The 27,051-nt window shown below is 42.8% G+C and overlaps 1 protein-coding gene across 6 annotated transcripts in view; it reads right to left on the minus strand.

The window, feature by feature from the left end:
• The window catches only part of magi2a (membrane associated guanylate kinase, WW and PDZ domain containing 2a), a 313,872-nt gene that overhangs the window by 22,998 nt on the left and 263,823 nt on the right, over positions 1–27,051 (minus strand). For 5 of the 6 annotated variants that reach the window (XM_051951516.1, XM_051951162.1, XM_051952339.1 and 2 more), the window contains exons 10-15: positions 25,694–26,377; positions 11,880–11,911; positions 8,383–8,590; positions 4,015–4,056; positions 3,799–3,914; positions 3,315–3,507 (exon numbers count right to left, since the gene is read on the minus strand). In XM_051951516.1, the coding sequence (XP_051807476.1) occupies positions 3,315–3,507; positions 3,799–3,914; positions 4,015–4,056; positions 8,383–8,590; positions 11,880–11,911; positions 25,694–26,377 (1,275 nt within the window). The remainder of the gene's footprint in view (positions 1–3,314; positions 3,508–3,798; positions 3,915–4,014; positions 4,057–8,382; positions 8,591–11,879; positions 11,912–25,693; positions 26,378–27,051) is intronic. The other variant, XM_051951910.1, reaches the window with a different exon arrangement.

Raw genomic sequence — 27,051 nt, forward strand, 5'->3', positions numbered from 1 at the left:
TTGGCTACTGTCCCGTGGGTCTTGAACTTCTGAATAATATGAGCCACTGTTGTCACAGGAACTTCAAGCTGTTTAGAGATGGTCTTATAGCCTTTACCTTTAAGATGTTTGTCTATAATTTTTTTCGGATGTCCTGGGACAATTCTCTCCTTCGCTTTCTGTTGTCCATGTTCAGTGTGGTACACACCTTTTCACCAAACAGCAGGGTGACTACTTGTCTCCCTTTAAATAGGCAGACTGACTGATTATGAGTTTGGAAACACCTGTGATGTCAATTAAATGACACACCTGAGTTAATCATGTCACTCTGGTCAAATAGTTTTCAATCTTTTATAGAGGTACCATCATTTTTGTCCAGGCCTGTTTCATTAGTTTGTTTTTTTAAATAATTATGTTAATCAACAATTCAAAAGTGATGGCTGTTTTTGATTAATTTTCAATAAATTTTTATTTATTGTTACTTTTGTGAGTTTCAAGTGATTTCAGTGAGAATTGTGGGTTTTTCCTTCTTTAACTGAGGGGTACCAACAATTTTGTCCACGTGTGTATACAAACAGTCACACTCACATTCACACTGACAGACAATTTAGAGCAAGGGTATCAAACAAACGGCCCGCGGGACGACTTTGTCAAGTGTAGAAATTACAGAGAAGACATTAACTGTTAACTGCAATCCGTAAAACCAAATTTAAAATAATTTCTAGCCCTTGACAGGTTGTTTAGTTCGTAAAGTAAAATACTAAATTGCTTATTGTTCGTTTGTCTTTTTTGTCTTGTCTTTGTGGTTCACGGAGTGAAAATAAGACACATTATGGGGACATGCGAGACTTTTTTCTTCAATAATTTACTGAAAAGCACACATTATTGGACCTTCAAAGCCATGAAGAAGTTTAGCAACTAGAAGCAAACAACTCAGACTTCTGAATCGAAAAAGTGAATAATCCATTTAATATTTAACTATGTGCTGCATTTCAAAAGAGCACAATATGTGCTTTATAAATGTGTGAAGTAACTGCTCACTCTGAGGCTGTCAAATCATAGCGGCACAGTGAAGAATACACTAATAATCTGTGACATGTGGTGACACAGAGCAGCACAGCGGGGCAGCGGTTGCCTCACATTGGGGCATGAAGCTGCTCTGTGTGGAGTTTGCATGTTCTCCCCATGCCTGGCTGATCCAAGATAGGTTAGCTACTAATTAAACTGTACTGTAGGTGTGAATGGGAGCGTGCATGATTGTCTGCCTCTTTGTGTCAGTCCTAAAAGTGTTGCTTCTTGTCCTACGTCAACTTGGAAATGCTCCAGTTAATTGCATTTTTAAACAGCAAATTTACATTTTTCACTGCAAGTAAGCTGCTTTTTTAGCAGATAAAACACAGCTTGTCAGTACTACATCTTTTCATTTATAAATTAAGGAAATTAAAGCCTCCTAACACTCTGAAAATGATCCATGTGTTGCTTAGTTACTCCGGTAGAATTCAGTTTATTCTGCGTGAGCAAAAACAATCAAGTTTTCAGGCAACATACTTTTTATTTTTTATCACCCTCACTAAAATGTGACGAGCTGGAGACGCAGCTCCGCCCTTGAAACATCGAAGCGAACGCAACACGACGACTCAAAAGCGGAATAAAGCTCAGGAGCAGTCACAATGTGGTGAAACGCGTCATTAAAATGCAGCATCACGTCAATCCAACCACAGCGAAAGCTGCTTCCTGCAACTCCAGCTTTACGTGTGTGTATATGCTCTGTGGCATACTGAGCGATCAAACCCTGTGTTGCTTTGATAGCTCACAGGTAAGCCGTCTTGCTCTTGTTTAACAGGCAGGAATTTAAACTGCAACTTTGGTTTGCTAATGTGAAGCTACAGCGAGGTTTCCCACAGCGATAGGAAGCATGCCAGCGCGGCATTTCCTTACACCAACAAGTGCACAAATTGTTATCTCATGAGAAGAACAAAAAACAGTCAAAAAAAAGAAAAAGGAATTGTGTAAAATGTGGGGCACTGGGTGCAGGCAGAAGTATGAGCTCAGAGCAGAGAGCAGAGTCTGACACTTCGTAAAGTGCCAGTGGGAGTCAGACAATTAGGATGGAAGTAAGGGCTGCAGAAGAGGCCAGGCATGAGTCAGACAGTAGCCTTTGGTGAGAGGAAATTGACAGAGAGGGCGGAATAGAGTGGGAAGAATTGGATTGGTGAGAAAAGCTTGTGCACGTGTGTGTGTGTGTGTGTGTGTGTGTGTGTGTGTGTGTGTGTGTGTGTGTGAGTGTGTGTGTGTGGGGAGGCGGTAATAATGAGAGCAGGGAGGCCGCCGTTCACACAAGGAAGCGCCGTCCCACTCTGCAGGCTCGCGGCTACAAAGGTAAAGCATCCCGAACACGGAGCAGAGAGCAACAGCAAAGAGTGTGTTTTCTGAGGAGGCCTCAGTGTAATTACTCAGAGATTAGTGCTTCAGTTTTCTGACTGATTAAACCTGTTTCCTGAATCATTACAGGACAAGAATGGGAGCAGTGAACAGGAGAGGCAAGAGAGAAACAAGGGGAGATGACAGAGGAATAGAAGAAAGGTAACCCTGCAAACTTATTTTGCAACTCAGTAAAGTGTTTTAAAGTTGCTTTGTGCTGCATTAACCGTGCCCTTTAAAACCAGGGAGGGGGGGGGCAAAGGTGGCATCTTTGAGTGCCTTGTTTTGTCTGGTCAATAGTGCAAAACCTTCTAAAACAGCAGCTAAGTCTCACACTTGGTAAGCAGGAAAATGTCTGACATTTCTGCATTTCAGTCAAAAATTAGATATATTTCTTCAGCATTTATTACTTTGGTGGGTTTGAAAGGCACGTTATATTTTATTATCAGAACTGGAAACTGTAAAAACAGAAAAAAATGTTGAATTTTCAACCTTCAAACAGTCATTGAAGCAATCATATGTGACCTCTCATTCCATCAGCAAAATTAACCAAATCTAAGCTTAAAATCGTAATATTTAATCTCCTTAATGCCTTTAATGAACTGTTTGACCAGATTCTGAAGAAAAAACAAACAGAAAAACCTTCTGTGTTCTTCAGTGACTGATTCAGCTGTGACAAATAATTCTTGGACTTTTTGACTGAACTGGGTTGAACTGCAGGCTGTGTTTACACAAGTATAGAAACAAATTAAAAATGTAAGTAGATAAGTACCTAAAGCATGTCGAGTCACCATTTCTAACAGCACTGCAACATTAGTGAGTGCTTGAAAAAAAAAAAAAGAATTTCCCTCTACTTCTGTCCATGGCTGTGCTGTTTGAAGTTCGACAGAAACAGAGCGTTCATGCTTTCCCACCTGCTGCCTGAACCCTCCTCCTGATCACCAGGTTCACTTGGCCGTTGCGTGCCGCTCCGTGCATCAGGTCGATGACGTATCTGTGCGGCTTCCCCACCACCGGGATCCCGTCCACAAACAGCAGCTCATCGCCGGGCCGCAACCTCCCGTCTACATCTGCCGGACTCTTCTCGATGATCGCCCCGATTAGGATCTGTTTTTAAACACACTGTCGTTACACACAGGAAGCAGGAGGAACAAGAGGTTTTAGATGTTGACTAGCGGCGCATGCAGTGTGTGTTAAGGTGGGTGTTATGCTGTTATGTAAATAGCTCGATAATATGATTGAATTTGTTGTGTTACTTCAACAGACGGCAAAGAAACACCAAAGCAGCCAGAGCCAGCACTCTCTCAGGGTTCAGAGGGCAGGGTTAGGTGTTCAGTGTGTGTGCAGTGGGTTAGAGAGGAGAAGATGACAGGGTTCCACGCCCATCGCCATACGAGCCTTCTCACGCGTCTCCGGACTCACAGGCTGCCCGGCCTCATCACCGCCCAGCACCCGGAAACCAAACCCAGACTTCTGTCTGCGCAGATGGACCTCCATGTCCTGGTACTCTGTTCCTGAAAACACAGAAAAAAGAATTCAAGTCTTGTCCTGTGTGTCTGGAGTCGAAGAACAGTTTGTTTCCTCAAAGCGTCCCACCAGAGATTATGTGTTTACCTGAAGAGTCCACAGAAAAAACAGTCCTTGGCTGGCCAGGTTCTGGATAGAAAGAGACAGAAAGCCCCCATAAACAATGCAGACTGTACAAACAGTGCTCACACGCAGACATCCACAAATGCACACAAAGGTGGACAGCACAGCGGCAAACACAGACGCTCCTATAAAGGCCACAACAAGGCAGAAAGGATCTGGCTCAGCATTACTGTCACTGCAGAATTTCAGCATCATCCATAAAAGTCAGGAAGTGCTTACAGCGTGTAATAAACCCGTCGCTTATTTACAGTGTGAGGTGGGATGCGAGCGCTGATCTGCAATCAGGGGTTCACACGACGCCGTGATCTGCAAGTAGCGAAATGAAGCTAACCGCCGACAAGTGGCTGCGGATGAAGAATTGATTCCAATTGCAACAGCTTTAATCACAGTGAACGCTCTGCTGGAGCTCAGCAGGGATGATGACGAAAAGAGAATAATGACTTCAGCTGTAACCACAATCATCACACACAGTTCACACATGTTGTATTTTAAACTAATATAAGATCATCTGTTTTGGTAATTAACTCTCTGAAGCCTGAAACCTGCCAGCGGCGTTGAAAGGCACATTATCTTTAAAAAGAATTGCCAAAATTGCACCATTTAATAGAGCTAGAAACAGTAAAAACCAAGAGAATTGAGATTTTCTGGCAGTAATTGAGCTAATTATGTGATGCTCAGTTCTGTTGGGAAAATAACTAAATCTAAGCTTAAATCATGATCATTTATCAAAATCACTTTATTCTGTATCAGTCTCAATCAAGAAGTCATTAAAAAGAAACAGTTTGCGTCACATTCTGTAAAAAAAAAAAAAACTAAACAGAGAAGCTGCAACCAGCAGAGATCATTCTGCTGGACTAGGTTGAACTGCAGGTTGTGTGAACAAATTAGTAAATATCTAATGCAATCATTTTTCTCCAGTGTTGGTATCACCTGTAGACACTTGGATAAAATGTTGTTTATGTTGTTACCAATTCAAAAATACGATTATTTATTCTGTAATAACTGTATCTGACTGCATAAAAGACATTTTCAGCATTTTCTATTTCTGTCCATGCTGTTTTCAGAGAGGAGCAGGACTCAAAAAACACCCAGAAAGCAAGAAATGATTCCAAAACTAAAGTACCAGGGGTAGATTGGTCAATTGCCAAGATTTACAGGTGCTCATTCTCTCGTTTTAACAGGTTGTTTTGTGTATGTTGGCTTAAAAAAACTCTCACTGCCAGTGCATCTGTGTATGTTTCAATCTACATGATTTTCATCAAAGAGACAAAAAAAAAAAACACACAAATGCAAAACCTCTCGTGATCTCCAGCCAGGCACATTGTTTTGGTTTTATTTGCTCAGGATTTAAGACATCTGATTTTGAAATGTCTGCTTCCAAAACGCTAGAGCAGAGAAGAATAGATTTGTTTGCACTGCTCACTGACAAAATGGATTTAAAAACAGCAACCTCTCTCCAGAAACGGTGCTCCTGTTGTGGTCCACGTCTTCTGTGAGACTTTAACAGGAGTAAGTGAGAAGAAATGCTCCCGTGTTTGGTTGACCTGACCCTGATCCGTTTGCATAATTGCTGGCATCAATTTAATAAGGGTCAAAGAAAACTAAATTTAACCGGCGCTTGCAGAGCGCGCACGCGGTGAATGCCGGGAGGGAAATGGTGTGGGGTTGTAACGCTGCAGAAAAGGTCACACCCTACTTCACCGACACTAGTGAGAGGGGCAAATGGAGCATTGCTAAAATCTGTCCGTGCCTTTTCCCCGCTGAGCCTCACCAGACCCAACCCCTGACCTTTACTGAGAGGAAGGCGACAGCGAATGCAACGCTGATCGCTGTGTCCACCACTGGAGACGAGAGAGAGACGCAGAAAGACAAAGAGGGTTTGAAAAGGAGACTTTCTGACAGCCACGTTCTCTTGAATAACAGGTGCCTTATATAAGAATGATCAGCCCTCACAGTGAAATCTTTATTATCTTGTGTTAGCAAAGGCGGCTTCAGAGAATCCAGAGGAAGGATAATTACCACAACCACGCCAAGAACGCTTTAAAAGACAACTAAATATTCATTCTGTTGAACAACAGGACCTGTCTCTGTGAATTTAGAGGCTTTATGCAAGATTAATTCAGTTAAAAGCTTCCTTATTTGGGGGATCTGACAGGATGATTGCAGGAGCTTACATGTTCAGAATAACTACTTCATATTCACTGTAACACTTAGGGCAATTTTGTCACTATTTTCTGATAACATACTAGTTTTAGGAACTTGTGGAAAATCTAAATTATACTGTTAAAAGTTTACACGCAGCTAGGATTTTGATTACAGTATATGAATTAAGATTCATTTTGGACTGAGAAATAAAACACTAACAAGAACGCAGCCAGAGGTGAGTGGCCTTGAAATCATAAACTGCAAATAAAAGATGGACGTCGCCACAACAATGCCAACATTTGTTTTTTTCACTACCGCTTGGAGGCCTCGAGTTTGGAATTTGGACATCAAGCGAGAGAAGGATCTGAATAAGAACAGAAGGATAATCAGCAGAAAGTCATTTCAAGCCCTAAATTTGGGCTTTATTGTCTATTTTACTCTAAAACAGACCATAATGTACAAAATGAGCCTCATGCTGTATTGAAGTAGATATTAAACTAGTGATTGAGACCATACAGTAATTCAGACAATGTTTACTGAGATAAAAAGTGAAATGAGAAGCAGGGTCTTTTTGTCATCGACTTCTGTACAATCTGGTTTGTTTTTGCAACAGTGGAGGCGCCCCCTGATGGTCATTGGAGAGAATGCAGGTTTAAGACACATCTGTATTACATCTATCTTTAATAGACAGTCTATAGTTAGGGAATTATTTCATTAAGGCCATCATATGGGAAGAAAAGATTTAAAGTTACAATAGTTTACCCCTCAGAACCCCTAAACCCACCTGTGAGCTCAAAAGGCATGTCACCGTTAAAAAAATCACCAAAATTACATCATGATTCTGACAGCTGCTGAACTACTTATCCTTGACACGCTGTTTAATCAGGAAACTTTAGTCTCTAATTACATTTTCTAAAAAGCAAAACAATTCTGCAGCCCTTGCCGAACCATAAAACCATGACTGAATGAGCTGTGAGCCACAGTTTAGTAAAAAATAAAAAGGACTTGAACTGGACTGAACTGCAGACTGTGTTTACACGGAGCACAGAGGACACGAGCATGGAAACAAATTAAAAAGGTAAAAAGGAACATATCAGTAGAGCCTACATTTTTTTCCCCCAGAACTGGTAATATCTGTGGGCATAAGGAAAATGTTGTACATGTTTATGCCTGGCTTTTACATTTTTGCAGAAATTAATAATCAACAAAATTCATCTTTTGTTTTAGAAAGATTATAACTTTTTAATACTGCACAAAAACATTTCCGAATCCTCTCTCCTTCTAGTTAAGGTTGTGGTGTTTCGATAGAGGCACCAGAGTTTATATTTCTGAGAATGAAATGAACCCACAGTGAGAAAAAACAAACAAACAAAAACTGCTTGGCTGCACAAAGCTATTAATAATACATGAAAAAAATATGAAAAAATGTAAAGACCTACTTATTTTAATTGTCTAATCTGAGAGCATTTTGCTGACATGGACTAATGATGCACATAGAAGTCATGTTTCCTGTTTTTTTCTCCACAAAATTCCCATTGGACACAAGTGCGATGATGCATTCTGATGATATCATAACGAGAAAATCTGTCTATTTGACATCTGACAAGCCAGAAAACGGAAATATTGCTGCACTGAAGCATTATGTCCCCATAGTAAAAAGATGAGCCGCCATGTGGAGTGTTTATTCATGGACGCGTCTCAGTTTATGATATGAGCTGGCAGAATGTCAGCGTCTGGATGTAAAGATCTTTTGAGGTAGTATAAAGAAAACCTGTCAGGCGATGAGAGATTTTCATTTGTGTCGGCTTGTGTGAGCGTTTAAGGAGGGAAGATCAAAAGAGATAATATGAGCAATTAGCTGCTGCAAATGCTTAATGGGGGAAGATATCTGAAAAGCTTCTGATGATCGTTTAAAGCTGAGGTGTTTGCGCTGAAAATTCAGCAACAGATCTTTCAGTTTGATAGAAAGAGGTCAGCTAATTCCAGCAAACTTTTTAGGTTTTCTGCGGAACTGCAAAATTAATCTCCTTTGTCTGTGCGAAAAAAGAGCAAGTGATGAATCTCCATAACTCCACCTTCCTGTGTGGAACCCGTCTTGCTTCACTGCATGAGAGGAGTGTGTGTGTGTGTGTGTGTGTGTGTGTGTTTTTACAGCACTACAGCTGCAATATCAGCACTGGTACTTACGCCTACTCTCATAGATAGCCCTGGACTTCTCATAAAGGTCATAGGGGTCAGGTTTAGCCAGGGCCAAGGCCTCGGAGGCTGAGTCTGGGACCGAGGCCCTGTGAAGATGGTGTGTTGGGAAGGGGGCGCTGTGGGTTATAACGGGAGCCGACAGGCTGGTCTGAGCGGGGCTGCTCTGGCCCTGCTGGGACTCCCACTGTTCCAGAACCTGCAAAGCACAGCGGCATGAGGGGTCAGTATTTTCCTCTCCAGCTCGCCCAATCCTGACATTCGATTTAAGCTCGGAAACCATGGCAACAACAGTAAAAACCCAAACACAATTTGCTTGACTGAGTTTTGACTGCTAAACCCCACCTCACCGTGTTATGGTAATCACACCTGTCAAGCTTTGTACATGCAGTCTACAGTCATGACGCAAAATACACCCCCTGTCAAAAGTTTTGAGACAGGTTCTCATTTATTTGAATGAGAAAGCGTCTCAAAACTTTTGACAGGGGGTGTATGTAGCAAACTCTTCCTTTCCAGCCAAAAATAATAAAAAATACAAATTTTTAGAACCGTAAATTCTATCTAAGTCTGAATTGATTACATTTCCAATTGATTATCTTTTAAAAAAGGTAGAAAAAATGGCTTAAATGCTTAAATGTTTGCCACAAATATAAAATACTGGAAAACAACTTGTACTTGTCTTTAGCTCTGCTGAAATGGCAACAATCAGCCATCACAAGTTGATGATTTGTGTAAAAGCTCAGAGCAGAACTGGTTAGATCTGGCATTATAGTTCAGTGCTACGTTAAAAAATAAAAAACAGTTTAAAAAAGCTGACTAATTTATGCAATATTTATTTCTGTGATCAACAACAGACAAAAAGGTTTAGAAATAATCAATGGGTCCGGAAAACGTGACCCTGCAAAACACAAATTTTGCTGGAGCTGCATAAATTGCATAGATTCCTCTTCTATCTGTATTTTTCAGACATAATCTTTAATGCTACAGACAGTCTACAGTGGGCAGCTTATGCTAAAGCAGATAAGCACAGAGGAATGCATTCCTAACACCTTTGCTCTTCTACTCCTGGTTCTGGTGAGGTGAGAAAACAACAGACTCCACCCTCATTACATACAAAGCATCGCTCTAATTAGTACTCTGTGTTCACGCTTCAGCCTGTGGAGAAATCCAAAGCTTGACAGGTCTGCTGCACCTACGTACAGTTAGGAATAATCACTGTTTGGACGGTGGTGTTTAGCAAACTGTCAATTCAAGCAAGACGTCAAACAGTTAGTGAGGTTAGTAGTTGAAAAAAGCATTTCCAGCTATGTCTGTTTAAAGTGTTCATCAAGGATGTGTGCACAGAGGAAAACATGTAGAAGAACGCAGGATGGGAAGTCAATCTGGTGTATTATAAATGAGTAGAAGACGTTTATTTCCGTCAGTCAGAGCAGAAGCGACTCTGTATTTCTGAGGTACAGAGTGCTATATAATACCTAATTTGCATTGAGCTCATCCAACAACACATTTGGAAGTGCGCTGGCAAGTGTTTGAGGTGACATCGGCAGTTTTGACAACACCAGTCAGTCAGAGCGTCAGCCTTGATGTGCCAGTCATGGCGCGACACTAAGCCGATAGCCAAGATGACATGTTGACATGTCACAAAGAGTGAGAGATGGATCTGAAGGGAGCGACAGGCTTTTTGATATAGATGGCGAGACTGGATGCATATGCTACACTTTAATATTGAGAAATACAGGGCATCCGGTTCAAGATGTACCCAGAATAAATATCAGCTTCATAAAAGCTCTGGGCAGGAAGGGAAAGCGTTTCCACTCTTTGTGGTTCCAGTCGTGTCTGCTATTGATGTGAAGCACGTCTGCACAGGGCGGGCTGCTGAGACTGGGGACCTTGTTAAGGCTGGGCGTAGACGACTGCATCCTGATCTCTCTTTCACTCTGTCTCTTTCTGTCTGTGATTAAGACTGCTGAAGAAGCCCGCTCTGCCGATGATCTAGCTGGTCACATGAACCGAGAACGCCGCAGGCTGGCAGCGTTTTTAAAATAGTATGAGTGAATACAAACACCTGCACATGCGGCATCATGAAGTAGCTGTTATCTACAGTATTGACTGGATTTGACAGACAAATCTCAATAAGCTCATTTGCGAAAAAAAGCTCTGGGGAGGTGCTGGCTGAGCTTCAACTGGACTGTAGGTCGATATGACAATTAGGCGAGTCTCCGTTCTTCCCTTATTAGTCAGATTCCTTCATATTTCATTCTCTGAGCTGAGGAAGTCTTCCTGTAACGAATGATACCCAATTAAACTGAGACTGAACTCTGGTGTGTGGGGGTTCAGCAGCTGGGGGAGGAGGGCAGGTCAGGGTGGGGCATCCGACAAATGAACAACGGGATGTAGAAAGAGATGGAGAACAGACGAGACAAGTGAGAGGGAGGCCCTGCATGCTGACTGCTGCTTTATGATGTTCAAAGCTCAGAGCTTAGAATTACAATTATGCCGAGAGAGATGGAGGAGACTGATTATGTCGAGAGGGAGTGGAAATGACGAACAATGAAGGGATTTCAGGGGACAGAGTGTCTTAAGAGCTACACAGTGGAGGTTTTCCTCTGTTGTTAGTGTGGATCTGGAATGGGGACAACATGAGCCGAGGACAGCGGCTGGTCAGAGCATCGCTGGGAGGATGCTGAGGCATGAAATGGATTTTACACACAGAGTCGCACAGAGAGAAACAAAGGGAGGTGCAGAGGAACACATGTGTGCAGGCATGTGAGTGTGAGCAACACACACAGGACCAAGAGAATCTGATCTAAGAGGGTGTTTGGTGGACGATGGCAGCGTAAACATAATAATAACAGAATAAGCTAAAGGGATACAACATGAAGGTTTTTGCTCTAATGTGGAAAGAAATGCATAAAATTACAGATAAGGTGAATGATAAATGACCAAGGAGGAAAGGGACGGTATGAAAGTGCAGAAAAGCTTTTTTTTAAAATATCAGAATGAGCAAATGTTATGAAATGAAGATAAAAGAGAATGAAATGCATCTGGGCCATGCCAAAGCAGCCTGATTACAGATGGATAGCAGCACTATAGCATAAAGCAAATGCCCCGAGTGTAAATTACCCTTATGGCACAGAATCAGGCTATAAATCCAGTCTGACTTGCAGGATCAAAGTCTAGCGCTGTTATGAGTGGGCCACTTGGACTTTTTGCCATCTCATAACAATAAGGAATATCAAAGGCTCGCCGCTGCAAAAGCCTCTGACTTACAGTGAGCCATCAGTAGAGTTAGTATCACAAACAATGGGGAGGAAAGTCATTTCTAAATTGTAAAAACGCGTACAAAACAAGATTAGAGTCATTCCGGTTAGCACATAGAGTTTGCACACTGCAGCCACTGGTGCTAGAGTGAAAATCTACTGTTCACTAATGATTACAAAGCTGAAAAAATGAGGACAGCCCAGACTTCTGAGGCTGATGCGTGTTACCTGCTTAGGGGTCTTCCAGGGTGAATAGTGACCTGTAATGTTGAGAGAACAAAAAGATGTTTTAGACTGAAAAAGATGGAAGAAACTAAACATGAGATGTGAGGTTTGGTTTAAGCCTGTTTATATTTCAAGCTAATAAAATAAAAAAAAAACATCCAAATTACGTAGAAGTCAAATGAGGATAATAATGTGACATGAAGACAGTGTTTGTGAATGGGAGAAAGGACAAAGAAAAGGGCAGAGAAAGACGGGATAAAAGCAGAAATGGCAAATAAATATCTACATGGAGTTGCTGTAAAAGTAGAGTGAAATTAAAATAAACATGCCCTAATTAATTATTTCTGCTATTACTTAGGGAAATCAGTGGACAATCAATTAGCAAAAAAGCATTAAAATAAATAGTATCATCCTAAATCCGCATTATTAGATTTCTGGTCACTTGGGAAACAAACTGTAAACACAACACTCACATTTTAACACCTTATCTTTTACCTATCAAGCACTCCCAAAGGTAAGACCAGCCTCTTTAGCTGCTAAATGCTCCACTGTGAGCAGGTTGTGCACAGAGGTGTTTTGCTGAAAACGCTGCTGGAAACACTGCTGATGAAAGCAGTGAACCTAAATAGTGAAGTTGTGGGTTATAAAGAAAGAAAGAAACAAAGACAGTAAAATTCTTTGTAAAGGTGAGGGGAACTGCACAGTTAAGCGAAAATTACGTCAAGCAAACAGTCATGCAGGCTGTGGTTTAGATGAAAAATGCAGCTTTAGCATCAATTAACTGTTTCAGTTTTAACGTGACCCGAAGAAAAAAAACCTTTGAGAACCACTGGATGTTGCTGGAGCACCAGCATCTCAGCCCAAACTGAACCGTGGCGCCTTTCCACTTCCTTCACTTTCATTTACAACCAGAAGGAGCGTTTACATAAGAAGAAATAAAAAATAATATAGCTACAACCACTAGCACTATAAAATACAGAGAGTTGGTACAATATGTTGACCTGTTTTTGCAACTTGATCGATGTTTATCAGTGTTTCAAACTGTTCTGAACGTTTTATTCTATCTAATTTCACTTCCATGGAGGTGACTTTCCTTTTCTTCGAAGCACTGCGATCAGAAGAGTCTGACGGATGCTTGGGAACAATAACGAAGGGCAAAAAGTTAGTGAATGTGGCACAATCCAAGGTGGCGTACAACCAGAGAATGTAAGTCGTCTTATAGCGACACGTGATGACGTATTCGTCCGCTCTGCTCGTCAACTAGTTCCATGTAACCAGCTTCGACGTAACAACAAAAACGCCGCTGCTCGACGACATCGTAAACCGAAGACTCCCTGTATTTGGAATCTTAGGGCTTCGGCTGAACGCTTGACTGCACTTTTACTTTTCCAGTGCAATGTGGGAGCTCACTCAGCCTGTTTATAAAAGCAGCGATGGCTAACGGTTTCAACAGGAGGGATTCACATGCACATTCCAAAATATACAGAACAGAGCTCAGATCACAGCACGCGCAGAAGTCCGAAGAGACATTGCATGGACTAGATGGGTCTGAAATCGAAAAAAGTTGACAACTTCCTATATCTTAGAGGCTACACCAACACAGCACATGATATAGAAACAAAAATTGATGAAGCTTGGGGAGCATTAAACTCCCTGTCAAAAATATGAGTATCTCCAATGAAAAACAACAACCAAAATGAGAGAATTCAAGGCATCAGTGGAACCCATCTTACTCTATGGATCTGACTCCTGGTCACTATCAAAAACTCTCTCAAAAAGAATTGATGGAACTTACACCAGAATGCTACGGATGGTACAAAACATCTCCTGGAAATTGCACCTCACCAAGAAGTCTCTATATGGTCCACATCCACGCTTGTCAACCATCATTAGGCAACGTAGACTAGCCCTGGATGGACATGCGGTGAGACACAAGAAGCAGCTGGTCGAGTACCGGTATGGAAACCCGAGGAAGGGATGACAGGCCTAGCACAACATTAAGGAAGGTGCTAGAAGAAGACACTTGAAAGCTAAGAACTTTTGACTGCAATGCCGGACAGTAGGAGCTGGAGGAAGAACTTTATTCACGTCACCGATTTCATTGGATGCAATTGACTTTGATATCTTTACATAGCAGATAGTTGTTTCCTGCTAAATCAATCCTTTATCCTTGTTTAAAGTTTTGAATATGGCATTGTTAAGATCTCCCATCTGGTTTCAACACACTTCAACGCTTCATCACTAGCATACTGTAGCTATTTACGAATCTGTCAAGGTCCTCAGCAATGAAGAGGCTGCCGTATTGTTGCACGTTACAATGAAGTGGTTTCACTTTGTAATACAGTGTAGCAAGGTAAAGGGCACACATCCTTCTTTGACTTTCCAATTCATCTCGGTTTGACCTTTAAAAAGGTACTCCACACATTTCTGCTGCTTACAACATTGTTCAAGCGCAACAACCACAAATCTATCTTGTGCGATGAAAGAAAGCGATCATTAAAAAGCACAACAGCAGCTGACATGCATATATGCGTTCGCTCACACACAGTAATGAAGCAGTATTTCTTTAGTCAGGTTCAGAGGAGCATGTGAAAGAGGTGCATGCTCTATCGTTCTGATTCAATTTCTCTCCTTCTTGTCTTTCAAGTGCTGCCACCGTCTCCCCTCTGGGAAGCTACAACCGTATGCAAATGGAGGGATCAAATTATGGGGTGACTGCTCGCATTATGCGCCAGCCTTCCTAGTCTTGGCCTGGCGAGGCTCCAATCACACTGTAAAAACCTCCGTCTCACTGAGCCGCCAGTGGAACGGTGACAACGTGGAAATAAACAAAAGCCACATGAAGAAATCCAGCAACGTTTCTCAGAGCTTCTCTCAGTCAAAACACATCAAATAAGAATATATTTTTTTTTCTTTTAGAAACAAAACAGTTGCAGCGGCTTATCTAAAACTCAATACCAATTTCACTTTCAATGCACACGGGAATATTTTATCGCACCAAAACGAGAAAGATTATTGAGAAGTATGATAACTGCAAAGGACACAGAGGACTTTTTAGTTATTTTTTATTTACTTATTTTGGATTTTTTTTCCAAGGACGGTCGATCAATGAAAAGCTTTCCAGAATATCTAAGTCTGAGCCGGTGTGAAGGACACAGTGAGCGAAGGAGGAAACGACAGAGCAAAGTGGGTGACAGAACCTGAGCTGAGCCGGACAGACAGAAGGGAGGAGCGCTACAGGGCATCACTGACCGAGGTGATACACCGGGTAAAACCACTGTTAACTCAGGCATACCGGACATTTAGTTGGACATGGGTGTCAGATTGCCCCTTGGCTTAAAGTTGGGCGAGCAACAGAGAACAAGACAGGGAGAAAGAGAGAGAGTGAGAAGGAGGGCAAAAGGAGCTGTCCGTGGTGCTGAAAGCTCCCGGATCGAGTGCTAATCAGAGTTGTCAGCGTTACAGCAGAGATCTACATGAACCCTGCAGTGTCCAAGTGAAGTTCTGAGCTAACCAGTACTCTGTCCTACTGTAAGTAGCATTATTTACTGATGCAGGCAAGACCAGTATAACACCACTAACGAGAAGTATCTCACTTTTTGGAGTTTCACAATAAGAAGTTCTTCTGTGTGCAATGTATTCGCTCATACATGTTTCACCTTCCAGTCCTGGCACAGCTTGAGCTAATGCAGAATGAGACTGCATGAAGCTGTGCCTCATTTTCAGTTTCTGGTCAAACCTCCAATTAAACAGTTCGGAATTGGAAACAGTTCCAGAGATGCTGGAGATTTCTGGCAGGGAATTCACAGAAAGCACTAGTTCTCAAAAGCACCAAATTATATCTGGCATGTGGGCTCATATTAAAATCTACTGGTGTCAGAATAGGATTCTTACGGGAAAAAAAAAAATAACTGGCTGAATGCCATAAAACAAACAAAACTTATTGGGGACTTTAAGTTCTACTGCGTGCTCAAGAAATGCAAATGAATTTAGAGGCAAGCCAATAGAAAGATGGGATTAACTAACCCCTTTAAGATTTACCACATTTCTGTTTATACTGGTGCCATTGTGTTGTTGCGTTGGGTTCTTAAGGGGTTAAATGGAAATTTACCTGGAGGAGCACAAACTGACACAAAGATGCATCTGCACCTGCCTCAAAAAGTGTGTATATCCTGGGGCTTTATAAATCTGCATACAGTCACAATAGAAGAGGAGAAAAACTGGAAAGTGTAAAAACACACGCGCACACACACACACACACACACACACACACACACACACACACACACACACACACACACACACACACACACACACACACACACACACACACACACACACACACACACACACACACTGTCTTCAGTGAGTTCTGTCAGTTCAAATCTAATCAATTTAATAATGTTCACAGATACTAATATGTTTTTTTTGTACATCATAATGAACAAATTCATCAAATATCAACACGTGGGGGAAGAAAAAAGCCAACAAGCATTTAAAAACACACAAAATTGCCAAAGGCGCGCACATACATCTAACCACTGGACACACACAAGGGCTCATTAACAACACAAAACCAGATCTGTTTAATTTTGTAATAAGAGGCTAACACTAGTCCTTCTGTTGTTTAAATGAGGCGACACTAGAATGGATGACAGTGTGTGTGTGTGAATCTTCTGGCCCTCTATGAATATGCATCTCACCAAGGAGGGCTGGCAGCGTCACACAACAACCGCAGCAGAAAACGGATTCTATCCACCTCTACTGAAATGCCCGTTCCGTGTTCGCTCGACGTTCTCAAAAATCAGCCTCATTGTAGCTGTGTGTAGGAACTAATTATTTGCAAGGTACACGGTTGAATGTGCGTGATATTAAAGCTCAAAACAGCACAATTTATTTAACCACGCTCACGCAATCACCGGGTAATCACTCCATCCCATTAAATCCCAAACAGGAGTGCCTGATTTGTTTAAGAGGCAACCAAGGTTAGTAATTCCACTCCTCCCACACACAGGGAGGTGATGCAAACTGCACAACTTTTAGCTCTCTGATCTAATTCTGATGGCACTAAAGCTAAACACCACCCGTTCTGTTTAACCCCTTCTCTTATGACTATGATTTGACCTCGGTATCGCTCAGAGCCCCTGGCTGTCTTCCCAGGGGGCTGATAGGACTCGATATCGATCCCTGGCGAGCACCTCAGCAGCTTTGGAGCTGGTAGGGAAAGAGCTGCAAGTGTGAACATGGCCGACAGTCTGTGGTCCACTGGCAGAGAGCCGAACTCATCACTCTCTTGCTCCTTCCTCCCCTTCCCTTTCTCTCTTTTGTTTCCAACTATTCTATCTTGTACACACACAGCCAATGAATCACTGTCTAGTTGCACACCGTTTCCCCGGGAGGCTGGAGAAGGCTCAGTGAATCAAACCCTCCTTCTTTTCCTTCTCCACAAAGCAGACCTTCACCTGAGGTCTGCATGGTTTCTAAAGCCGCCTCGGGTCGTGTCAGGTGAAAGGTCAAACCCAGCAGCTGATTCATAACGGACGATTTACCCATGATAGTACTAGAGAGGGGACTTTATGTAAGTGTGTGGAGGCTTGTGTGCAGAAGTCTGCCTTTGGGAAGTGAGCGAAATAAAGACGAGGAAAGTGTATGTCTGGCTGTCGTGTAGGTGTGCGCGCAACCTGTGTGAATCAAACCATGTGGTGTGAGAGTGTGGGTGGGTGGCTGTGGGGAAGAATGCGGCGTGTTAGTGGAAGTTAAATGGTAGCACGTACATGCAAAAGAGCTGAAAGTCTCCGCCGCTAATTACAGCCCTGCATCTCTGCCGCTGTTGCAACGAGGACACAGACTTTTAATGGTCCGGATGGCTACTAATGAGGCTGTCTGCCATGCATACACACACGCACACGCGCACACACACACACACACACACACAGAGACACAATAATTACTGGTGATGAGAGGCAGAGTGTCCATTTGTTGGGCCAAAACAGCTCGGGAGTCAAACTCGAATTTAAGGGATGACTAAATATCATAACTATATTATGAGTGTGGGCTTTTTCAAGGTGATGAGGCTTAATTGACTGGAAGGTTTGATTCTAAATGGCCTCATTTTGGCATGGGGAGTTGGTGGCAAGTGTGCTTAAAGCATCTCGCTTTTTGATGGTGAGTTTTTTGAGTGTCATGAACAATAAAACGCACAAGATTTCAAACATAATCGTATTTAGCGGAGCTATATGCCTACAGCTTACAGATTTAGAGAACACAAAACGCCGTCCTTAAAGGATAATTATATGGCAAGTGTATGTTCTTGTTTGCGTTCTTGCCAACAGTTACATGGCAATACTGGTTATGTCTGCTAGCTACAATGCTATATAACATACATTGCATTTGCATAGCTCTGCACCAAGACTGGAAATAGGGATAATCAAGTAATCCTGCTTGCTGATTTCATGGCATTCGAACAGGGGAAAAACATGTAAACTGTATTTTGCAATGAATGTTTATGTGCTAATAACTTCCTGAAGTCCCTGGCGGTTTGCTGGCAACCTCACAGTGATGACAATACTCACTTAAGTAAATAAAAAAAACACGACAACAACAAATAAATAGAAACCGAAAACTATTTTGATAGTCTGTAAGTACTCTGATTATCTAAGATTTCTTCAGCAATCCAAACAGAGCTGTGCTAATGATGCCGACATCCGACTTTTGGACAAATCTGACGAGATCAAGAAATGTCATCTTCCTACATATCCACCTACCAGCTAGTGTGATGCGTACAAACAAGAAAAGCACTCCCGATAAGTCAGCAGCAGTAGATTTGTTGTAGGATCGCAATCGTGTGATCGTCAGCAGGCAGGTTATGCAGACTTTACTTGTTGCCATAGTTACAGTGACGTCGTGCCGCCATCTCGCAATGATACAGAAATCTTTAACAAATTTGTTAACACAGACGATAAGCTGCATCACTGCCAAAATCTGATCACTTGGTCCTTGTGTCATTTCTGACCTTCCCTGAAAATTTAATCCAAATCCGTTGGTCCGTTTCTGAGTGAAGCTGCTAACAGTCAGACAGACAAACGTACGCCGATTCTCACATAGCTCAGCCACATTCCTTGGCGGAGTAAAATCAGCAGCAGTTGTTAACGAAATCAATGCAGCATTCTATATTGTAAGCTGACATACAATATAATAATAAAATTACGGCTCACAAGCAACAGTTTTTTCATCAACATGTAGCGCATTGAGTTAACTGCTGCTACCAACTGCTAAAACATATTAAAAAAATGGTTTTGGTAGAACAAATGCATGGGAAAAAATAAATAAGACCCTTAACAATAAAATGAGCTCATAGCTGAGGATCTAATAGGACTCATAGGTAGTCCATCAAGGTTCATTCTTTTTTGAATGAAGAGACTTAAAACCTTGCTAAATCCTCTTATTCTTAGCAAATCTCCGGATTTTTGTCCTGAATCTGATGCTTTGAATGTAAAAAGCAGCATCGGTGACAGCAGAGGGAGTTGCTTTTCCTGATGGTTGTCTCTTTTGTTGGGGGTGATAATGTCTCCAAATGATTGTGGTAATGACTTATCGATGCAAGACGAGCACGTGCACGCTCTGCGTTACAACAATAGCTCACTGCTGCACTCTTTGGCTTTTCTACTGTGTCCATGACAACACCAAGCCAAGCAAAACAAGGCTCGCCGAAAAGAGACTATACAGCACGCTGACTTTCTTTGTTCTTAATTCTTACTGTGTGGTGACATATTTTCTTCTCTGCTCCTTCATGTTTCGACATCACTGAGTCACTTTCCCAGACTTCTACCTGCTTTCAGTGTCTCTGTGCAGCTAAAACACTGAGCCACAAACAGGATGTGTGTGTGTGTGTGTGTGTGTGCGTGTGAGAGAGAGACCTTTAATTATTGATGAAGCTGAGTCTGTGAACCTTCCTTGCCTTGCTAGTCATTTGTGATCTCTGATGTAGGACATCAGGAGCGTGTTGTCATAGTAACTGCACCGTAAAATAACAGTGTTGCTGGATGGCGGTGGTGGGAGTTTGCGAAATATGTGGGAGTTAAGAAAGCATAAAAGCTGTCAATCCCACCTCTGTTTGACTGTGCGCGTGTGTTCTCCTCGAGATCGGATGCAAAGAGGTGGGAGCTCTGTCTGCACGATCATTAAAAAATAAAATAAAAAAATCGCACACTTGCATACGTTTAAACTCAGCCGGCTTGTGGCGCTCATTCAATCCTCTGCTTTAGATTAGCGTGTTTTCAGTCAAAGTGATGAGCTGTGTGCCTGCTCCTGAACTGGTAAATATTTGGAGAATGTGCCAGAGACTGAAGCATGACAGTTGTTTGGTGACAGACATCAGTCAGTGGCTGCTCTCTAGTCTGCCTAGTGGTCCTGAACAACAGAAACGGCCAGTTCAATTACTGTGTGTGGCCGGTGTCCAGTGGTCCTGAGGTGTAGGCCAGACTGTGGTGTGCTAAGAGGAAGAGCATGATTCCAGCAATGTGGCGACAGTTTTATTTTGACGGGTAATAGCCTGGCTAAATGTTTGGGGCTCGTCTTTTTTGAAGAAGTTGGGTAGGAAAAGAGACTCGGCTGCACTTCGAATGTCACAGTCGGTGCTGGGAATCTTAAATTTGCCACATTTATATTGGTGAAAATTGCGAGAAGGAACACAAATACTTATCACACCAATTCCCCTGTCCGAATGCCATGAAATCAGCTTTACAAACAATACAAAATGTAAAGTTATGTACGTAAAATAATCGTATGACGACCAACAAACTTGCAGAACCAATCTTTTGATTTACACATTTCTGACAGCTCTTGAGCCACTCATATGCACCACACTGAATCCAAATGACTGTATCCTGCTTGCCTCATTTAAAATGTGCCAAATACAGCCCGTTTGCACATGATTCTGAAAAAAAAATGCAACCATGAAGCCATTAGAGACTCAGCTTCGACCAGCAGTCATTCAACTCAGCTTCAGGGACTTTTTGGCAGAAATCAGCTGAACTGCAGGCAGTGTTTACACAGAAAAGGCAGGAAACAAATGAAAAATATAAGTGGAGTCATCATTTTCCACCAATGCTGATAACACCTGAGCACTGTGCTTGTCAAATCTTTTTTTTTTTTTGTCATTTTCTGAAATTCAGCATTCTTTCTTTTTTTTCCTTTTTAAAATTTAACACATTATACCATAGTTATACTCCCCAAAAAGGCCTTTTCTGAGTCCTCTCTACCTCTAGTCATAGTTGTGCTGCTTCCATCAAGGTGCAGGACTTTATATTGCAGTGATGAATGAATAAAAATGTGACAGAAGCAAATAAAATGCCCACAAACTGTTTGGGGTTCAGGAGGGTTAAACCGATTCACACATCAATTTTCACCTCACACACGGAGCCGAATCTCTGAATGAAATAAAATGACCCTCACTAAAGCAAAGTGCACGAGGATATACACCTGGTAGCTGCCTATTAGCATGGAGCTACATACACATGAGCCATTAAGGGGATTCAAGCAGGGGTTAAAGTGCTGCCTGTGAACCACAGGGCTCTGACAGGAGACTCATTTATTCATTCACTTCTAGGTTGGAGGCCTAACACAAGCATGGAAACCCCTTTCAAAAGAATTTCAAAGGAAAAATAATGCCCATCACAATTTTTCAGAGCACAGCGTGACATCTGGAAATACTTTGTTTTTGTCTGACTAAACAGTCCGGCACCAAAGAAGATATTGTATTTGATATAATAAAAGCGAGAGGGCAGACACTCTTATTTGCAGAAGGGGGTCAGATCATTGCCAATTAGTCTTCTAACTGGTCCGGCACAAGCACAGGGTTGTAGTAACTCACTACTCAAAGCATCATTCTCTACTTCTGTGCATCTTTTTTTGGGGGGGATAACCACTTAATATTCAATAATACTTCATTGCTGATCTCCCTCAGGGCAGAGTTGTAGGTTTTGATTTTCCCTTTTCAGCTCATTTCAAGATGCCTGAAGAGGTTAAACCACACTGGATTTCACACAAGAGAAGCAAAGACTAGAAAAAACTCTGCAACAGGAGCATAATAACGTGCTTCAACTCCTGACTGACCTAATCGTCTGACCCACTTGGTTCATCTTGTACTACAGGAGTCCTATCAGGGGCGACCACAAGTAGGAACCAACTGTGATCACCAGTTAACCCCTTGATGCCTGGATTTATTTACAATTAAATAAAACACTTTTTTGTGTGTGTTTTTGCTTTCCAATGGATGCTAAATAAGTGGAGATCGCTAATTTATCTGTGTCACATAGAGCATAGATACATAGATACATCATAATAATAGCAGATGGATAATAATTAAGTCCCACTCTGACCGGACCCACGAGAAACCGGTGCTTGCAGAAGGTTCTGAGGTACGTATTGAATATGCTCAAACCGGCATTGGGGGAATGGATACTTTATCTCGGCTGCAATCTGAATGAAAGTGGTATGATGTGAATTTGCCACAATAGGCGTTAAAGCTCGTGTCCGGAGTTTGAATCGCAGCGTCTCCCAAAACACTGTTGGTCCCTCCCTCTGATTTCGCCCCTTTATTTGTGCACGCGCGCAGTACATGAGATAAGTGCCCGGAGTGCTGCAGCATCTCGCCTGTTTTGCTGTTTTCCCCTCTTCTACATTTAGTACATTTAGTAAATAATAAAGGAATTACGTTAGAATGCTGTATTGAGTCTAACTTGTCCTAATACCAAAATAACATGAATCTGCTAGGACGAACGAGTAAAGTTTCAATATGTGATTACACTCGTGTATCCCTCTGGATGACGTTGTTTATCAAACTTAGTGCATTTACGCGTGTATATGTGTTACATTGTTTATTTATTTCTATCTAGAGTTCAGAATTGCACGACTCCTCTGACGAAGAGTATGTCCCAGACGCCCCAACATCTTCCTCCAGAGGTCGGGCATCTAAACGAAGCCGTCAGGCGGGCTATGGAGGCCGTGGTCGGGGAGCGACGCGAGCACCCCGAGCCAAAAAACGTCCTGCAGTCTCTTGGCCTGACGAGCCGTGGGATCGGTAACTTTTCTGGAAGTTGCTGATCCCTCATGCTCTCTCCTCCACAAGCAAAACAAATGTGCGTGCGGTTGCGTAGTGCGTAGCTCGCCCACCTCTGCATGGGCTTGCTTGCTGTGCGCGTAACCGTTGATTGACAGCGTGACAAAGCTGAAGCTCGAACTTGATTGGTCGGCAGCGACCGGCGCTTTTTGGAATAACATGGGGGTCTATGAGAGGAAGGCGGAGCTCAGGAATAAATTTTCATATCGCGTTATACTAACTTTATATTATAGTATCAAACTAGACTAACACATTTAAGCTTTGTTAAAAAATGATACATAAATTGAAAACAAATGGAAACTCCGGACAGCAGCTTTAAGGGGTTAACATGCTAGCCAAGTCAAGAACTCTGTCCTATTTTGTTGACAGTCAGTTGCAAAGATTTTGCCTCCACTCACCGCCCTCGTTGACTGTTGCTCCCGCTGATCACTTTGGACTTTACTTAAACATACACTTTCTACACCTCGTGCACATTTTTTTTTTCACTCACATGCATACGCTCCCATGCTTCTTATTTGTTCACTTGTTTTTCTTTGTCGTGCTTACACCTCTATTTGTGTCTGTAGTTTACATGTGTATTTGTTCCTGCTGGTGCCTCTTGGCCAGGTCGTGTGTGCAAATGAGAACCGGTTCTCAAACATTTTTACCTGGGAAAATGAAGGTCAAATAAATGAAGAACTAAAGATGGTTAGCTTTGGTTAACTTAGCTCAATTCATCCTCATTACAATGAAAATAGTCCAAAAATAAAAAGGAAAATGACAAAGGCTGTAAGGGGTTACTGAAAAATACCCTCAAGAGACCCAGGTGACCTAAAACTGCACCTTTTCTTAGCCGTACTCATTCCTACCCTTCTGTGTGCCACATGCGGTCATTCTACTGTAAGACGAGGCTCGGTAGCACTGACATTTACTGTCCCCCACTCGTGCCCACAGCTTGTCATGTCACAAGAAATCAACACCAACAGATGTGACACCGAGCCCTGACGTACTGCAGTGCAGTGGAGCTGAACCACATCCAGATTTAGAATAATGAGATGAAATACAGCATGTAAGCAAGGATGCCATTGCCTTCAGAGGCCTTTTTTTTTTTTTTAGATGGGAGCAATTGTTTCTGCTTTCTAAAACTCTGCTGTGAGAGCAGAACCCGGACAGATGGAGGGAGCACTTTACCGTTAGATAGGAGACAGTGTTTTTATGAGATGGTGGTGTTTTTTTTTTTTTTTTGTAGCCTCTCTGACTTAGATAATAATCTTCATTTCCACTCCTAGAACTTCCCCTCTTTTCCTCCTCTCCCAGTGTGTTGGCTTCCTGCTCACTGCACTGACAGGAACACGGGCAGCCTAATAAAGAATTAAATGGCGATAAATCTATTCAGAGGGCGCTGCTGACCTTTGTGGGTGAGTCTCAGCGGTGTCTGTGGCAAACAGGCAGTTGGCATTATGATTGGTATGCGACATTACGCGACACAAAGGGGCAAAAATACAGAACTACAAATTGGTCGCTCACAAAAGCAACAGCAGGATTGGTTTTCCAACCCAGCTGGCTCGGCTTCCAGCTCACACTGCGAATGAGCGAGCGCTAAAGTTCATGTGCCGTCACTTAGAGGATGCCAAGATAAATCAAGGACAGGTAGACGCAAAGACAGGAGTCATTTAACAACATTCAACAACAAGGCTCCAAAGGCAGATCCTATCTGCTCTTTTGATGAAGAGCCACTGTTGCTGTTTCTAGATTTAATTAAAATCGCTAACGTTTTAATCTTCAACGTCAGAGCTTTGGCTGAGTCACTGCTGACAGATGCGCTACCTCCACTGTTCAATAAGGAGGCAGTTACAGTTTGTAGGCAGGCTTACACTCAGCTTATGTTTAGCCATTTCAGTATACATTTATAGAAGCAACACTGTGGCTCTTTCCTCTTTTTCTTTCAGTGTCAAACGCATTGCTATTAGAAGTAAGCTGTCTGAAGGGTTGTGGCTCTGCAGACGTTTGCACACACTTGATGCACAACGTCCCCACAATGCTGCAGACGCACTCAAAGTGCAGAAAACAGTCAGCTACCTGTTGATTCTGCAAATAACAGCCCTGTGTGTGACTCACGACAGAGTGCAGTGCATAATTATGATTGTCAGAGGGCTTCACATTCTGAAAAACACAGGGTTGAAAGCACTTCAGAGCCATTTACCAGTATTTCAAGGAAAAACGGCGCTACTTTTGACACGCTTTGATTCAGGGGCTTTTATTTGGGGCTCACAAAAGACGGTAAAATTCTCCATACATATGAGAATGACGTGATAAGAAAAAAATCATAAAGTGACTTTGAAAATAACTCAGCCCTGCAAAAAAGCACACACTTCAATCAGACGGTATTGTTGACTGCTCTGAGGTATGGCTCAGTGAGCAGAGTGGTGTCCACTTAAGTGAAAGGAAGCTGGCCAGCAGGAAAGAGCTAAGAGTATAGAGGACTAGAAAGGGCACTTGAGAGGAGCTGTGCATCAGTCAGCCATTGCTATGCACTGCAGGACTGTCGGTGTCTGCAGGACCACACATACAGACACGCTTAGCTACAGCAGCAAAAGACGACAGAGATGAATAGGCAGACAGATGCAGCTGGAAGGACAGACATGGTGGAGAGATTCGAGCGCTCCTGCTGAGCTCAGCAATCTTCAACGCCATCCCTACCTGCAGCCGCTGGTCTTACCTGTTCCACCCCTCTGAACCACCAGGCTGGTCTCAGCTCCCACCGCACACTCCTTCAGCAGCTCCACCACCTGTGTGTGTGGGAATCCCTGCACGGGCTGCTTGTTAATCTCCACGATCAAGTCGCCCTCGCACAGACCCGGGCAGCCCTGAGGTTCCAGGACCTGTTTAACCCGCTGGCCCGTCGCGCTGTCCGCAATCGTGAAGCCAAAACCATCCACGCCCTTCACCATGGTCAGGGTCAGCAGCTCCCCTTGGGTCGCCCCCGACGACGCCATGGAGACGCTGTCGGGAGGCGTGGTCCCAGTGGTGGGTGGAAGCGAGCCGTCCAAGTGGGTGTCGCCTGGGTGGGCGGTGAGCAGCTGCTGCTGGGCGTTGACCTGGTCCTGGCTGGGGTCCGTGACGAAGCGCGCCGTGCGGGTCAGATAGTCCAGGTAGTTGTCGTAGCCCGTCCTGCCGTTCACCATGATGGGCCGCTGCTCCATGATGCCCAGCGGGGAGATGATGGTGGTGGTGGTGTTGTTGTTGGTGTTGGCAGCTTCCTCCGGGTCGTAGGGCAAAGGGTAGCCACGGCACAACACCAGGGTCACGCTCTGGCCGATGGGAACCGACTGGAAGAGTTTGACCACATCGGCGTGGGTGGTACCCAGGACGCACACGTCGTTGATGTAGACAATGACATCACCTGCAGAGAAAAGGACAGACAGACAGACAGACAAACAGACACATAATGGTCAGGTGTAATGGCTGGAACATCAGGAATAATGGCTCAGACATGGGCGACTAGAAGCGATTAACCTCCAGATCAGGTAATGGGCAGAACCCACGGTAAGGCTTTTATCGTGAGATTTCATACTGTGCTGTAATGGTACATGAAATTACAATTAAAATAAAATTGCACTTAATCAAAATACCAGAAACAGAAGGAGGCAAAGCTGAGCAACAACGTGCAGACTCTCTTCAGCAAGTATTTTTAGCGCCACAACCTTGCTCAACTTGTGCGATTCAATCTATTTATCTAACTGGGCAGAATAACAATGTAATGCACTTTTTTTTCCTTTAATGGTTCTGATTCACACAGCCTTGGAGAGACAACATTTCCTACAAGTGAACAGAAAACAGCTTGTCAGATGTCAGTATGATAGCAATAAAGACAGAAGAAAGGAAACGTTGTGGCTGGATATTACAGATGAAGGAGAATCAACCATTACAGGGCATAATTTATCATAAACGGACTAATGAAATGTAAACATTGAACGCAAGCTGTAGTTTTGTAAATTCAAATTGGATTGCAAATGATGGAAGATAACAACATATTTGTTTCGTGGAGAGAAAGATGTCATATTTTTTCCCGAAAAT

Source organism: Acanthochromis polyacanthus, chromosome 1, assembly GCF_021347895.1.
Source record: "Acanthochromis polyacanthus isolate Apoly-LR-REF ecotype Palm Island chromosome 1, KAUST_Apoly_ChrSc, whole genome shotgun sequence".
NCBI classification, from domain to species: domain Eukaryota; kingdom Metazoa; phylum Chordata; class Actinopteri; family Pomacentridae; genus Acanthochromis; species Acanthochromis polyacanthus.